This window comes from Mus pahari, chromosome 1 (assembly GCF_900095145.1).
Source record: "Mus pahari chromosome 1, PAHARI_EIJ_v1.1, whole genome shotgun sequence".
Taxonomy (NCBI): Eukaryota; Metazoa; Chordata; class Mammalia; order Rodentia; family Muridae; genus Mus; species Mus pahari.
In genome coordinates, this window is record NC_034590.1 from 51,429,181 (window position 1) to 51,442,925 (window position 13,745).

Sequence of the window (13,745 nt, forward strand, 5' to 3'; positions counted from 1 at the left end):
AGAGAGAGAGAGAAAGAAAGAAAGAAAGAAAGAAAGAAAGAAAGAAAGAAAGAAAGAAAGAAAGAAAGAAAGAAAGAAAGAAAGAAAGAAAGAATGAATTCTGGACTAGAGAGATCAGCAATGAATAGCACTGGCTGCTCTTCCAGAGGACCCAGGTTCAATCCCAAGCACCCACATGTAGGCTCACAACTGCCGATAGCCCCAGTTCCAGGGGATCTGATACTCTCACACCAATGCACAATCAATCAATAAAGGAAGGAAAGGGTTCCACATGGGGCACAACTGGAAAGCTTGTGCATAAGCACTCAGAAGGCAGAGGGTGACTATGGGAAGCCTTGTTTTCAAGCCTATAGTGATTGATGTGGCCTTATTTACCTGGGTATTTCAGTCACAAGCCTTTATTTCTATCTTATAGGCAAGCTCAGAATCAAACGAGGAATCAGAATCCATAATCTCACAAAAATCCTCCATCTTTGTTTTTAATCTGACCCCAATCCTCTGACATCAATACTGGGTATTTAACAACTCAAAGTTCCAGAACTGTATGAAGGTCAAGATGTAATCACGTACAGTCTCAAAGATAACTTTGTCATTTTTACTTTATACCAGTACTACATATAAGATGCTGTTTTACTCACATACAAAGGGTTACTGGGAAAAGAGAAAATATATTTACAGATCTGAATTTGGGACATCTGAACAAAACTACAAAAAAAAAAAAAAAACCCACTGTTCATTTAATAGTCACTTGTAATCTTGAATCTTGAGAAACCTCAATGGTGAATGAAACACATGATAAATCACATTTGATTTCCATTTGTATGTAAGAGTTTAATACTAGGTATGGCACACTTTTTTTTTTTAAAGCCATGTATGGTGGCCCACTCCTGCAAGGTTACCTAAGACAGGACAGTCACTAAGTAGGAGGACAGTCTGGTTTATATGGTAAATTGCAGGCCAGCCTGAACCACAGGGTCAGTTCCCATCTCAACAAAACAAAACAGAAGGAAGTGGGGTGGAGAGGAGAGGAGAAAGGGAATCCACTGCAGTAGACCACGTGTGTAATCCTTGCACTTAGCAGGAAGAAGGTGAGACCCTGTATAAGGGGGGGAAGTCAGGAATGGTAGTGCTTTAATAATAGCACTTGAAGAGGCAGGGGGATGGATCTCTGTGAGTTCAATGCCAGCCTGGTCTACACAGTAAGTTCCAGTTCAGCCAGGGATATAGAGTAAGAACCTGTCTCAAAACAGACAGACAGAGAGACAGGATAAAAAAGAAACCAGGCAGAAACGAAGTAGTTAAACACTGTAGATCAGAACCTGGTAATGATTCACGCCTTTAATCCCAGTACTTGGGAGACAGAGGCAGGTGGATTTCTGATATTTCTAGGCCAGCCTGGTCTACAGTGAGTTCCAAAACAGCCAGGGCCACAAAGAGAAACCCTGTCTTGGAAAACAAACAAACAAACAAACAACAACAAAACTCTCTAGATCAGGAACTGGAGAATTGATTCAGTCATGAAGAGGATTTGTTGCTCCTACAGAGGACCAGGGTTCAATTCCCAGTAGCCAGGTGACGGCTGGTAACCATCAATAATACAGCTACAAGGAATCTAATGCCATCTTCTAACCTCCAAGGGCACCAGGCACACATGTGGTACACACGTACATGCAGGCAAAATATTCAAACACTTAAATAAATCTGAGTAATGTAAACCCTCTGGTCAGTCTTCTCACATGGTTCGTGGATGAGTCGGCTGGGGATGACACTTAAATGCACTTCGCTTTAATCTGCCTGGGCGGGGGGCCAAGACTCTCTTGCTCTATCAAGCTTCCACAAACAGCAGTGCTTCAGGTCTAGGGACTACACTCTGGACTGCATAACAAAGAAAAATGTTCACCTTCAATCTTCCTTAAACCAGAAAAATACATTAAAAAACATTTAATCCCTTTTGTACTATACCACTGAACTTAACTTTGAAATGGCCAGTTCTTTAAAAGCTATTAAGAGGGGTGGGGTGGGGGCACAAAAACACCAGGGAAATAACCTCTGAAAGGAAATGGTTGGCCCAGTGTGGGTTCTGAAAACCTCTCAGTATCTACTGAATGAATGAACGCAAACTTGCTAATCACTGCCCCACAAATTGGAACAAATCAATCACTATCTTCCTGGTTTCCATGTGGACAGCACACCGAGCTCACGTTTGCTAGGATGTTGTCAAAGATTAGCTCTGTGTGCTCAGAAATACAAAGCACGCTAAGCATCAGCACTTAAACTGACAAAACATCTTTCCAGCTAAAGCCCTTTATCTACCTACAGATGGACCTGGCAAAAAATGGGGATGGGGTGGTGGTATCAAACAAGGAGGCCAACTTACTACTGGCTCAACAAAAAGGCAAACTGCAGATGGCTTGCATGCTCCAGTTACTTTAACAACCCGTCCTGTCTTTTTACTACACCGCAATTTTCAAGGCAGTCTCACTCCAGCAGTTCGTAAACAATTCTATGATCTTGAGAGATACACAAACGACCAATCAGCACAAGACAGGTTCAGCATCCTTAGTCACTATGGAAACCAGACATCAAAACCATTTCCAAAGGAGATCCATTTTCATCCACTAAAACGCATTCAATAAAGACAGCATGGCTAGGATCATCCAGCTCAGTGGTGGAGGACTGCCTAGAATGAGGGATGTTCTGAATTCCCTTCCTAGTTCAGAAGGAGACATGAAGAAACTGGAATACTGATACAGTGTTGATAGCAACATACAACGAGGAAAACGCTTTCCCAGTTTCCCACTTAGTTATTATGTGGCCTAATGATTTTACGACATATAAAGTCAGGAGAAATAAAAAGAAATGTCCACACTAAAACTCAACACATGAATGTTCAGAGCAATTACTGGGAAATACAGATGACCAGCAGAGCACAGTGGTGCATGCCTGTAACTCCAGGATGTGGAAGGCTGTGGTAGGGTCTCTTTTGGTGGTTGGTTGGGTTTTGCTTTTGCTTGCTTAGGGACAGGGCAGTTGATTGCTAACAGGGTAGTTGATTATTAACAGTAAGTTTCTTTAGTAGAGATAAAAATGTTCTCAAATTGTGACAGATGCCACTAAACTGCATACATTAGTAGCTGTATAGTGATTTTTTTTTTAGCTCAATGAAACTTAGAAAGTAGGAGAAACAAATGCACGCGCAAATTGAAGTTGTACTAAGTGCTCTATTTAAAAACATAGTTGGAAAATCCCATATGATAAAGCAAATATTTTTTCATGTACGATGAAAAAAGGAATAAAAGGCCCAGAGACATTTCTTAATCTGTACAAAAGGTGGGGCTGAAGCTTGAAATCTTCTGATTTTATTCCCTCTCAGACTGAACCAGTCTCTCAGGGGGGTGTTCTGAAACCTAACCACGAATAAAATATTGGAGTACTGAAAACAACGGCATTTGCGTTTCCCCAAAGGAAATGATTCTAGAAAATTCTAGAAATCTGCATGAACGTTGCCGAGGCATTCCATGATGGCTTTGTTTATTTGCTTATTTAATTATTTGATTTCTTGAGATCCGGTCTGGTGTAGCTCAAGCAGGCTTAGAACTAGCTGTGTATCTGAGGATAACTTTGAAGTCCTGATCCTCTCGCCTCCATCTCCCGAGTTCTGAGCTTTGAGGCGTGCACCACTACAACTGGCTTCTTGTAATAATATCTCATTTCCCCCCAATTTTAAAAAGAGACTTTCTGCAACCTTACAGTAGCCCAACCCCAATAAGTCCCAGCCAATGCTGAAGCAAGTGATTCCAGGAAAGAACTTCTCTCCATGCCCTTGAGAAAATATAAGCTTAAAAGAACCCAACGACCAATTTATCACAAAACTACGCTCATCAATTAAAAAAAAAAAAAAAAAAAACCAAAACAGAAACAGAAACAAAAAACTTAAAGACAGAGGCTCCTGTCACCCAAGGTATCAATGAAGTACACTGTGTACTGCGTCTGTCCCTAAGACCCAAGGGAAAGTGTCACAAAGCACAGAAAAGCCGGGATCCAGAAAGGATGAGGGAGGAGCAGGGGGTGGGTCATGCACGGTGCCAGAGCCCGAGATGCTGCTGAGCGCGCCTGCGGGCCGTGGGGAAGGGATGGCTCGGGTGCTCCGCAGGGGCATGGCTGGTCGGGCCGCACTCACAAAACGCTGGTAGAAGCGGACCAGCCGCGGTTTCCCATGGTTGTTGAAAACCAGAATCGCCTGGATCATCTTTGCCGGTCCCGCTTCCCTCGGCACCAGCTGCTCCAAGAACGCACTTTCTTCCGGCACAACACGAATACTTCCGGTTGGTGTCCTGCTGATAGCTGCTCCCAGAAACTTAGTCTCGGTGCCCCTGGGTCCGAGCACCGAAGGGTCCGGCCGCTCTGGCACCCTGGAGAGGTCGGCGCGCTCGCCTGGGGACCACGGCTGTAGAAGCCCAGGAGCACGGTCGACCGCCTTGGCCAGCCTGGGAACGAATCCAAGCCTGGCTGGGACTGAGCCCCTCATTCTGGTTCCATCCTGGAGCCAACCGCGTCGGCAGCAAGGATCGAGACTGGCAATTCCAGCCTCGCCAGTCTGAGGGATCAGTGGGTGCTTGTGTGGTTTCTTCTAACCTTGGACTAGCAAAAGCTAGACTTTTATGTTGCAGTGAATTAGGCAAAAATCTGCCAGTGCAAATGGTCATTCTCTCCTTTAGATGGTGAAAGTTGACATCACACGGGATCTCTCATCCAATCTCATGTAAAAGCAAAGGTTGGTCTCAAACTGGTAACACCTTTTCTCATTTATTTATTTATTCGTTTGTTTGTTTATATGCTATCTTTCTTTGAGACAGAGTCTCACTGTGTCACCCTGGCTGGCTTTGAACTCAAGAGACTCGCCTGCCTCTGCGCTCCTAAGTGCTGGGATTAAAAGCCTGCACCACCACATACATCCCTGGGATTTTAGTAAATAAAAATTCAAATGACTATTGCATTGAAGTGTGACAAAATGATTCAAATGTTGGACAGAAATATCAAAGACAATTCTAAAACTGAGTAGCAAGAAGGAACCAGCTTTGCCCACCAATCAAACCAAGCAGAATAATTTGAAGTATGTTTTAAAGTTACATTTATATGTTTTCTGGAGAGGACCCCCACACCTACAGTGGTGCACATGTGGAAATCAGAGGACAGTTTGGGGAGTGAGTTCTCCTCTGCTGTGTAAGAGATCTACTGTAAGCCATCAGACTTGGCAGTGCCTTTCCCTCACAAACCCCAAATCATAATTCAAGGGAGACCTATTATTGAACTATCACATAATAATCTGTGCGAAACAATTTTAAAGATTTAATTGGAATTATGGTGCATGTGTATGTGTCCGCATGTTGCTATGAGTATAGGGGTTCAGGTGTATGTGTATGTGTCCGCGTGTTGCTATGAGTATAGGGGTTCAGGTGCCCTCAGAGACTAGAAGAGGCCGTCTTAGAGCTGGAATTTACAGGCAGCTGAAGTGAATGCTGGGAACAACTCCAGTCGTTTGGAAGAGAAGTCGTCTTTTTCCAGCCCTTGGCATGAGATAATTTTAATATATGATGTAGGGGGTATCATAGTTTGGCTGTAGGAAGGAATTCCACAAATGCTGTTGAGATAACTGATTAGCACTTTGAAGAAAAAGCAGCTTAGTTCTTTCATACTTTCATATATGTTAGGGCCACAGTGGATTAAAGAAGTAAGTAAAAAAAGAATAAGGACCTGGGAGATGGCTCCACAGGCAAACTCACTTGCCCTTTAAGCCTGACAAACTGAATTCAATGCCCAGAACCCAAGAGAGGAGAGATCTGGCTTCCAAAATTTGTCCCTCACTGCTATGGCACGTGTGCACTCATGTTCACACACAACATTCATAGCAATAAACGTGTATGATAATGATACAGCTCGGGATGTAGCACAGGCGGCAGAGCACTTACACAAAACCCTGGATTCTCTCTCCAGCACTATAGCTGGTATGACAGCACATGCCTGTCCTACTCGGGAGACAGAGGCAGGAGAAAGGCCGAAGCTGGAAGTCATCCTTCAACGGGAGCAACAAAAGAAATAGATGCAGGGGCCAGTGAGCTGTCTCAGCAGGTAAAGATGCTTGCTGCCAATCCTGATGACCTGATTTGGATTCCCAGAACCCACATGATCAGAGAAAAAAACTGTCTCGAAAAAACAAAAACAAACAAAAAAAAACCACAAACCTTTTTTTTTTTAAGAAGTAGAGGCAGGAAATGAAAAACATTTAATTTCACAATAAATAGAAGAAAAGGCAAATAAAAGTATATTTAAGAATTTTCACTTTATCAAATATTTATTCAAAATCTTCTTCCCCACTTCTGAGGCAGCAGCATGGCGACGCTTCTCGCCTCTGCTGACACTGAGGCTGCAGTCCGAAACAACCCTTTCTGGAAGCAACGTGGTAATGTCACAAGGATTTTACAAAAGGCGCCAATTCCCAGTGATCTCGCTCTAGCATCTTATTTCTAAACCATCAAAAATACAGAAGGAGCCGGCGGGTGGAAGGGCCTTTGACTACAGCACTGTGGAAGCCAGCGCGGGCAGAGCTCCATCAGCCTGGTCTAAATAGTCTCCAAAAAAACATGACTATGTGTTTTGACAGTGGTGACATAACAATAATGGGAAAAGTAACATCCGAGCATTACGTGTAGACAATATTAAAGTGCAAGATTATGACAATTATTAACAGGACAGAATGAAATTATGGGTCTTTCCCAGCTCTTTAGGGACCCCACACGGTTTGAGCCAAGCCATCTTTCTGTCCTGGGAAGAGGGTTTTGTCTTGGTTTTTCTAACTGCTAAGCCTGAAACCTTTTACTTTTTCTTTTTTTTTTTTTTTTAAAGATTTATTTATTTATTTATTTGTGTCTTCAGAAGAGGGAGTCAGATCTTGTTAAGGATGGTTGTGAGCCACCATGTGGTTGCTGGGATTTGAACTCTGCACCTTTGGAAGAGCAGTTGGGTGCTCTTCCCCACTGAGCCATCTCACCAGCCCCCTTACTTTTTCTTTAGTGTGTGTGCGCGTGCGTGCGTGCGTGCGCGCGCATGTTGGGGTGCCTAGACGCTACTGTGCGCATGAGTCCTGCAGTCAGCAAACAGCTGATGGAGTTGTCCCCTCTCCCACCAAGTGAGTTCTGAGGACTGAGCTCAGCTTCAGGCTTGGTGGCAAAGCACCTTGACTCACGGAGCCATCCTACCAACGTTTGATGTTTTTTTTGTTTTGTTTTGTTTTGTTTTTGCTTGCATGGTTTTTGGTATTGGGTTTGTGAAGGGGGGGGGGTAGAGGTTTCAATCTGTAGCCCAGTCTAGCCTCAAACTGATAGCAACCCTATCTATACCTTTGCCTTCCAAGCACAGGAATTATAGGCATGAACTTCTGGCCTGTCTTTGAGATCCTGTCCTTTTCTACAGAACACGTGGTTTCCCCTTCCCCGGGAGTCTGATCTCAGCCTCGCCTCAGGCTGGGCTCCTGCTAAACCATCTTCTGCAGCCCAGCACTTCCACACACCAGAGTATGAGTCCTTCTTGACTCCTTCCTCTTTCCTGAGACTCAACTCTGTTCTCTAACTACCCCTGGGCCTGGGCCCTTTTCTCACTCTCTGGCTCTGTCTTTGACGAAGACCAAACCACGGTGACCTCTCACCTGATACCCTTATGGATAACCACATTCCCCACCACCTTTAAGGGTAAGGCCCCATCGTGACTAGTCTGTAAGCCACCCCAGATACGGGACACCAACGATGTGATTCTATATCCTCTTGCTCCTATATCCAAAATCCTTTTGTGGCAGGGGACAATGGAAGAGACTAAGCTCTGGACTTGAATCCTGGATCCTCCCCTTAGGCACTGAGAGCGTTGTCTGACCTGCTTGAACCTCTCTTCCTCCTCTGTGGTTTGCATGTGGAAACAGAAGTCTGGTGATCAAAAATGTAGACTTTGATCCCAGCATTCAGAAAGCAGAGGTAGGCATATTTCTGTAGTTCAAGGCCAGCCAGGGATATATACTGTAACCTTCCTTCAAAAAAAGAAAAAACAAAAGGGAGTCGGGGTGGGAGTGGGGGGTGTGGACTTTAGGACTGGGGATGTAGTTTCAGTGTGAGCCCCAGCACCACATGAACCAGGCATTTGGATGCATGCTTGTAAAGGCAGGAGGATCAGAAAGTCAAGGTCATCCTCAGCTACATAGCAAGTTCAAGGTCAACCTGTAATGTATGAGCTCCTCCCTCTGAAAAAGGGAATGTAGCCTTTGAAACTGACTGCCTGAATGTAAATTCCTTTTTCTGGCAATATATACTATTCATAGAGCCTCAAAGCTTCAGTCTTATGTATCAAAAATGGGGACATTAATCTTATGTACATCATAGGGTGGTTGTGACAGAGGTACTCCAAGTACTTAACATAAGCACTAGCATCAGGAAGAACTCAGTATTGTCAGTACTGGTCACAGAAAGCATGTCATTGAGTTTGAAACGTGAAGTCGAATCAGTAAACCCTGTCCCCCTCACCCTTCTTCCCAGGATCAAGCAGGATGTATAAACCTGCCATGGCTGTGTAGCATCACACTCAGGACATGTAGACTTCCGGTCCAGATCTTGTCACAGGGATGAACAGGGGCACACTACCCAATGAGGCAATATTTGTGACCAAAGACTGGGGTTCTCGTCTAGGATTGTGGCTCAGCTAGAAGACCATAAACACAAGACGAGAACCCAGTAGTGTGGAGGAATTCTTTCCTGAAGAATACTCACTCCTAAGACGTTCTCCAAGTACAAAACAACAAAAATAGTCACACCAAAAAATACGGTCTGGGACTTGGATGTGTAGACGGTGGTAGATCACTCACCTAGCAAGCATGACGCACTAGGTTTGAGTACCAGCACTATTTATTAAAAAGAAAAAAATTTTAAAAATATAAGAAGTTGGCCAGTGGAATGAGTCAAGACCTGTGGACCAGCTAGACACAGCTGGGAAGGCCGTAGACCTTCCCAAGAATGGCATCTTTAGGACAGCAGCCAGATAGGCCTGTGATAACCAGCTTTATATCAAGTTGACAGAAGCTAGAGTACCCCGGCCCAGCCCGATGTAGGTAATGCCATTACTGGGCTGGTGGTCCTGGGTTCTAGAAGAAAGCAGGCAGAGCAAGCTAGTTTGCAGCACACCACGGTTCTCTGCTCCTGCCTCCAGGTTCCTGCCCTGCTTGAGCTCCTGCCCTCACTGCTCTACTGATGATGAACTGTTATATGGAACTGTGAATGAAGCAAACCTTTCCTCCCCACGTTGCTTTGGGTCATGGGGTTTCATCGCAGCAGTAAGAACCCTAGGACAAAGGTCTAAGGCAGGAAACCCCACGGAGGCACAGAGCTGAATAGAAATAAAGAAGTGGTATCTTGGGTATGGGGCAGGGAAGAACAGATAGGGGAAGACTGGAATAGGAGAACAGAGACACAAGAAAAAGCTGGCACAGGGTAGAAAGCAAAGAAAGGAGAAAACCGCAGAAATGGAAGAAGCCGGCCCTCTTACCCCCGGAACCCCTCTGGACTCAGACAAGGAGCCTTTGTCAATTGTGTGCCTTAGAGGGCTCATCCAGTCCATGTCTGCTACCTAGGGAAAGGAATACTGGAGATAGATCTAGGAAAGCTAGCCTTGCATCCAGAGAGGGCCACGGACATACAAAAGCCATCGCCCGGAGACCCTTGGTGAGTACTGAGGTCTCGGGTTTGATTTCATCAGGGTGTGTCAAATGATATTCCGCTTGACAGACTGATCTCTCCAAGGTAGAAGTGCTGTGGCCACTTCTCAGCGACACCGTCCCAGATGGCTGGTCTAGGGGAGGAGGCACCTCAGTCATCCTAGAGACAAGACCAAGAGGCCCAGTCAAGGGCTGTGAGTAAGGCTGAATTCATAACAGTCTTCTGGTAATCTTCAGGTGAGGGTCTGGGCCTGTGGTATTCAGAGGACCCTCAGCCACTGCCTCGGCCTCAGCTCCTTAGAGCTGGCTCCAGAGCCCATCCAGCAACCCCACCACTTGTCACCTGGGAGCCCAGACCCACTGCACCCACTCCTCTCATCTCTGTCAATGTCTGAGGTGAATCCCCCATTTTTCTGCAGCTTCTTTGCTCTACATACTCTTATTTAGAGGCTTTAGGCATCAGATCAGATCTTTAGGTGACTACACTTCAGATGAACAACTAAACAAAAGCCTTGAACTAAGTAGGATGCTAATCCTCCGCACAGGAGACATTAGTGCTTCCCAGTCTAGACTAAGGAGGAAAAAAACCATGTAATTGCTCAAGGGCCACCCCATGATGAATGGATCCCTTCAAGAGGAATATTTCCAAACTAAATGAGAGTCCCTGATTCCTTCTGTAATCTTTTCTTCCCACCCTTGCTTTTATACATCTCGGGGACTTTGTGTTAGTCCATAGGGCAGGTCAGCTCCTCCAGCAAGAAAAGCCTTAGGTTGTCACCCTCTGTTAATTCCCTGATGCTAACACCCTCTCGGGAAGCACGCAGAATCTATCTTGCCTTCTATTCCTTTGCCCTCAATCCTATCCTGTATGTATAAAACTCCCACCAGGAGACACAACAGTGCCGGTCCAGTTCCACAGCTGCCCCCTTCACCTACCCATTCCTCGTCCTCCGCCCCGTCTCCTTGCTCTCGGATCTCTGCTTTGTTCCTCTCTGAAGACTTCTGAGCCATGATATTGTCTGTCCAGGAAGCTCCTGTCTTTCCATCACCAGCAAAATTACACTTGGTCACTGTCCCCAGCTCCAGTTTGGCTAAGGAATCTGAAAGGAGAGAAGTTCAATGGCCTTTCTCCTTGTAGATTTAGTCGGCGTAAGGCCCTCCATTCTAAGTCCTCTAAGTCTGGGTTGTTCTTAGGTGTGACCACTAAGGTTCTTGGTGGGACTCCCACATCATTAGAGAGTAAGGGTCAGCCACAGGAAGCAAGGGGTTAGATGATGCCCTGGCATATAGTGGATCTAGTCTAATTGCCCCAGAGCAGTTGGCCATAGATTTGGGAGTAAATCTCAAAGTCACAGGTCATGTCCTGTGGAAGACCAGACCTGGCTTTCTCCCATTGCTCTAAGCAAAAGAGAAGGGGAGCCTCTGAACAGGACCCCATAGGCCATTGGAACAGGCAAAGTGAGTCACACTGCTCACCTATGAAGGGGCCATCACCCCGAGTTTTTAACCGCACTCCAGTCCCCAGCTCGAGTTCCATGACCTCCATCTCTGACTCAGGCATCCAGAAGGCCACCGTCTGGTCTGGGGTGAAGCTCTCTGTCAACTCCAGCAGCTCGGGCTTGTTTACCAGGCCCTTCAGGGCCTCCAGGTTGAGCCGGTCTGTGTCGCCCTTGGCTTCCACCTCTGTAGAGCACATGGTGCAGGAGTGTTAGTGTTTCTGGAGAAGAAATGTTCTCTGAGGATCTTCAGGAGCTGGGGAGGACATCTGTCCTGCTAGGGCTCATCAGAGAATCCCACAGCAGAGGCGTTATGGCCTGGGCTCTGGAGCCAGGCTACCTAGAGTAAATCTAGATTCTGTCACAATCTAGGACAAGTGATCTTTCTCTTTGTCCTTGGAGAATGAGGATAAAAATGGCGTGCAATGCAGATGAAAAGAAAGAAAGAAAGAGAAAGAAAGAAAGAAAGAAAGAAAGAAAGAAAGAAAGAAAGAAAAGAAAAGAAAAGAAAAGAAAAGAAAAGAAAAGAAAAGAAAAGAAAAGAAAAGAAAAGAAAAGAAAAGAGAAAAGGAAAAGCAAGCTGAGAAGCTGAGCCTTTAGCACAGTGTCTGGCATCCAGCCACTCTCAGCAGGGGTCTCTGCTTTCCTTATTCCCATCTCAGGGGTGAGAGAAACCAAGACTTAGCTGGGACAGTATTCAAATACCCACCGCCTTCCCACTGAGACTCTGTTCTAGATCCAGCAGCCAGCCTGTGGTTGTCACCCTCTACTGGCCTACTCCAGGCTAGCCCTAGCAACTCCCAGCAGCTCAGGGAGGAATCCAAGTGGTAAGCCTGCAGGTGGTGGGGCTGACCAAGAAAGAGCCATCAGTAAGGTTGCAGAAAGCTTACATGAATACCACTGCACCCAGCACAGTGTCCCCAGGGCTTGTCTGACTTCCTGCTGAGCAAGTCACATAAACCCTTTCTTCTTTAAAGTTGGTTTGTCAGGCATTTTGTCTTAGCAACAAGAAAAGTAACTAGTATGCTGCACGGATAGACTGAGAGCCCAAAAGCAAACATCCAGTAGGAAAACAGAGAGAGACTGCTGGGACCTGGCCTGCTCCCCACACAGTGATAGTCAGAGCCCAAAGTCAACCCTGGGGATGATTCTGCCAGACTTCAGGAAATGGAAGCCATTAGGAATGCCAGCCTGGCTCCCAGGACTAAGATGCGACACGGGAATTCTGGGGGGACTGGGGAGAAGGAATCCAACAAGGGATGCTCAAGCCAGAAACAGCGTCAAAGCCAGCTGTGCTCAGAAGCCACTGTCAGGGACCTCAGGGGACAAACAGGTCAGTCTAACAGCCTCTTGGGGAGGAAAAGCCCAGGATACCTACTGTAAGATGACATGAGGAAGCCCGTGTTCACCTTCCTAGTGGCACTGAAGTTGGGCTCAATTTCATTTCCCTTGGAGTCAAACTTACGCCTGTGGATACAACTGGGCTGGATATACAGCACATAGTAGCGCTCCTGGATGAGGCAAAGAAAGGGTGAGGGGACTGCTTCCCTCCCTACCCAAATCCCAGCATACCCAAAACACATAGCCCAGGCTCTCCCTGCAGCCTCTGCCCACCTCACCCTCGGCTCCAGAACCCCATCCCCGGCGCTACCCTGCTGCATAGGCTGGACAGATGCCTCGTTTAAATAGTTGTTCATTCTTATACTTAATAGAGTACCTGTCACACACAGCGTGTTACAAAAGCCGTGGCAGGGCAACAAAAGGCCCGACTCCAAGGCTTCCACACAGCCAATGACCTGTAACTTTAATCCAAGTACCTATAGGCCACAAAGCAGGATCGAAGTTGCCAGCAAGCCTCAGAAAGGCCATGACCTCAAGGAGGGCAGTCACCTTGCTACTCCCACAGACACAGCAGTGGGGCAAACCACTCCAAGCTCTGCATGCCTCAGTTTCCCCTTTCTGGGAATAGCATGACATATCTCTTCAGGGACATTACAAGGAACCAGTGACAAAATGGGAGAGGACATGGCTTCTGCTGTATGTATCATCGGGAATTAAGGGCACAAGAGACACATTTGGAAAGGGTCTGGGTGAACACCTGCCTGTGCCGGGGCCAACTGAGGCAGGCCAGCTTGGTACAGCTCTCCTGAGCAGGCTGGGTGGAGACTCCAGATTGGTGTGCCCCCCCCCTGCTGACTTGCAATCTAAAGAGCAGAGAGTTGTGGCAAGATCTCTGGGCATGAAAACGACCAGCCCAGTAGCATGACTGCTCTCATAGAGTGTAACACAAATATGCAGAAGCATGATGGAGCACACCTCTAATCCCAGCAGAGAGGGGAGGAGCTCGTAAGGTCAAGGCTAGCCTGCTCTAGAAATGGTGTTCCAGGACAGCCAGGGCTACATAGAGAAACCCCTATCTCAGATAGATAGATAGATAGATAGATAGATAGATAGATAGATAGATAGATAGATAGATGGATGGATGGATGGATGGATGGATG

General features: G+C 46.2%; 2 protein-coding genes across 2 annotated transcripts in view; both read right to left on the reverse strand.

The window, feature by feature from the left end:
• Positions 1-4,303, reverse strand: part of LOC110320632 (AP-3 complex subunit sigma-2) — a 42,655-nt gene extending 38,352 nt beyond the window's left edge. The window contains exon 1 of the mRNA XM_021196735.2: positions 4,181-4,303. Coding sequence (XP_021052394.1) covers positions 4,181-4,249 — 69 coding nt within the window. The 5' untranslated portion in view covers positions 4,250-4,303. The remainder of the gene's footprint in view (positions 1-4,180) is intronic.
• Positions 4,304-8,928: 4,625 nt separating this feature from the next.
• Positions 8,929-13,745, reverse strand: part of Arpin (actin related protein 2/3 complex inhibitor) — an 8,976-nt gene continuing 4,159 nt past the window's right edge. Inside the window, exons 3-6 of the mRNA XM_021196725.2 lie at positions 12,623-12,755; positions 11,225-11,431; positions 10,685-10,848; positions 8,929-9,908 (exon numbers count right to left, since the gene is read on the reverse strand). Coding sequence (XP_021052384.1) covers positions 9,900-9,908; positions 10,685-10,848; positions 11,225-11,431; positions 12,623-12,755 — 513 coding nt within the window. The 3' untranslated portion in view covers positions 8,929-9,899. The remainder of the gene's footprint in view (positions 9,909-10,684; positions 10,849-11,224; positions 11,432-12,622; positions 12,756-13,745) is intronic.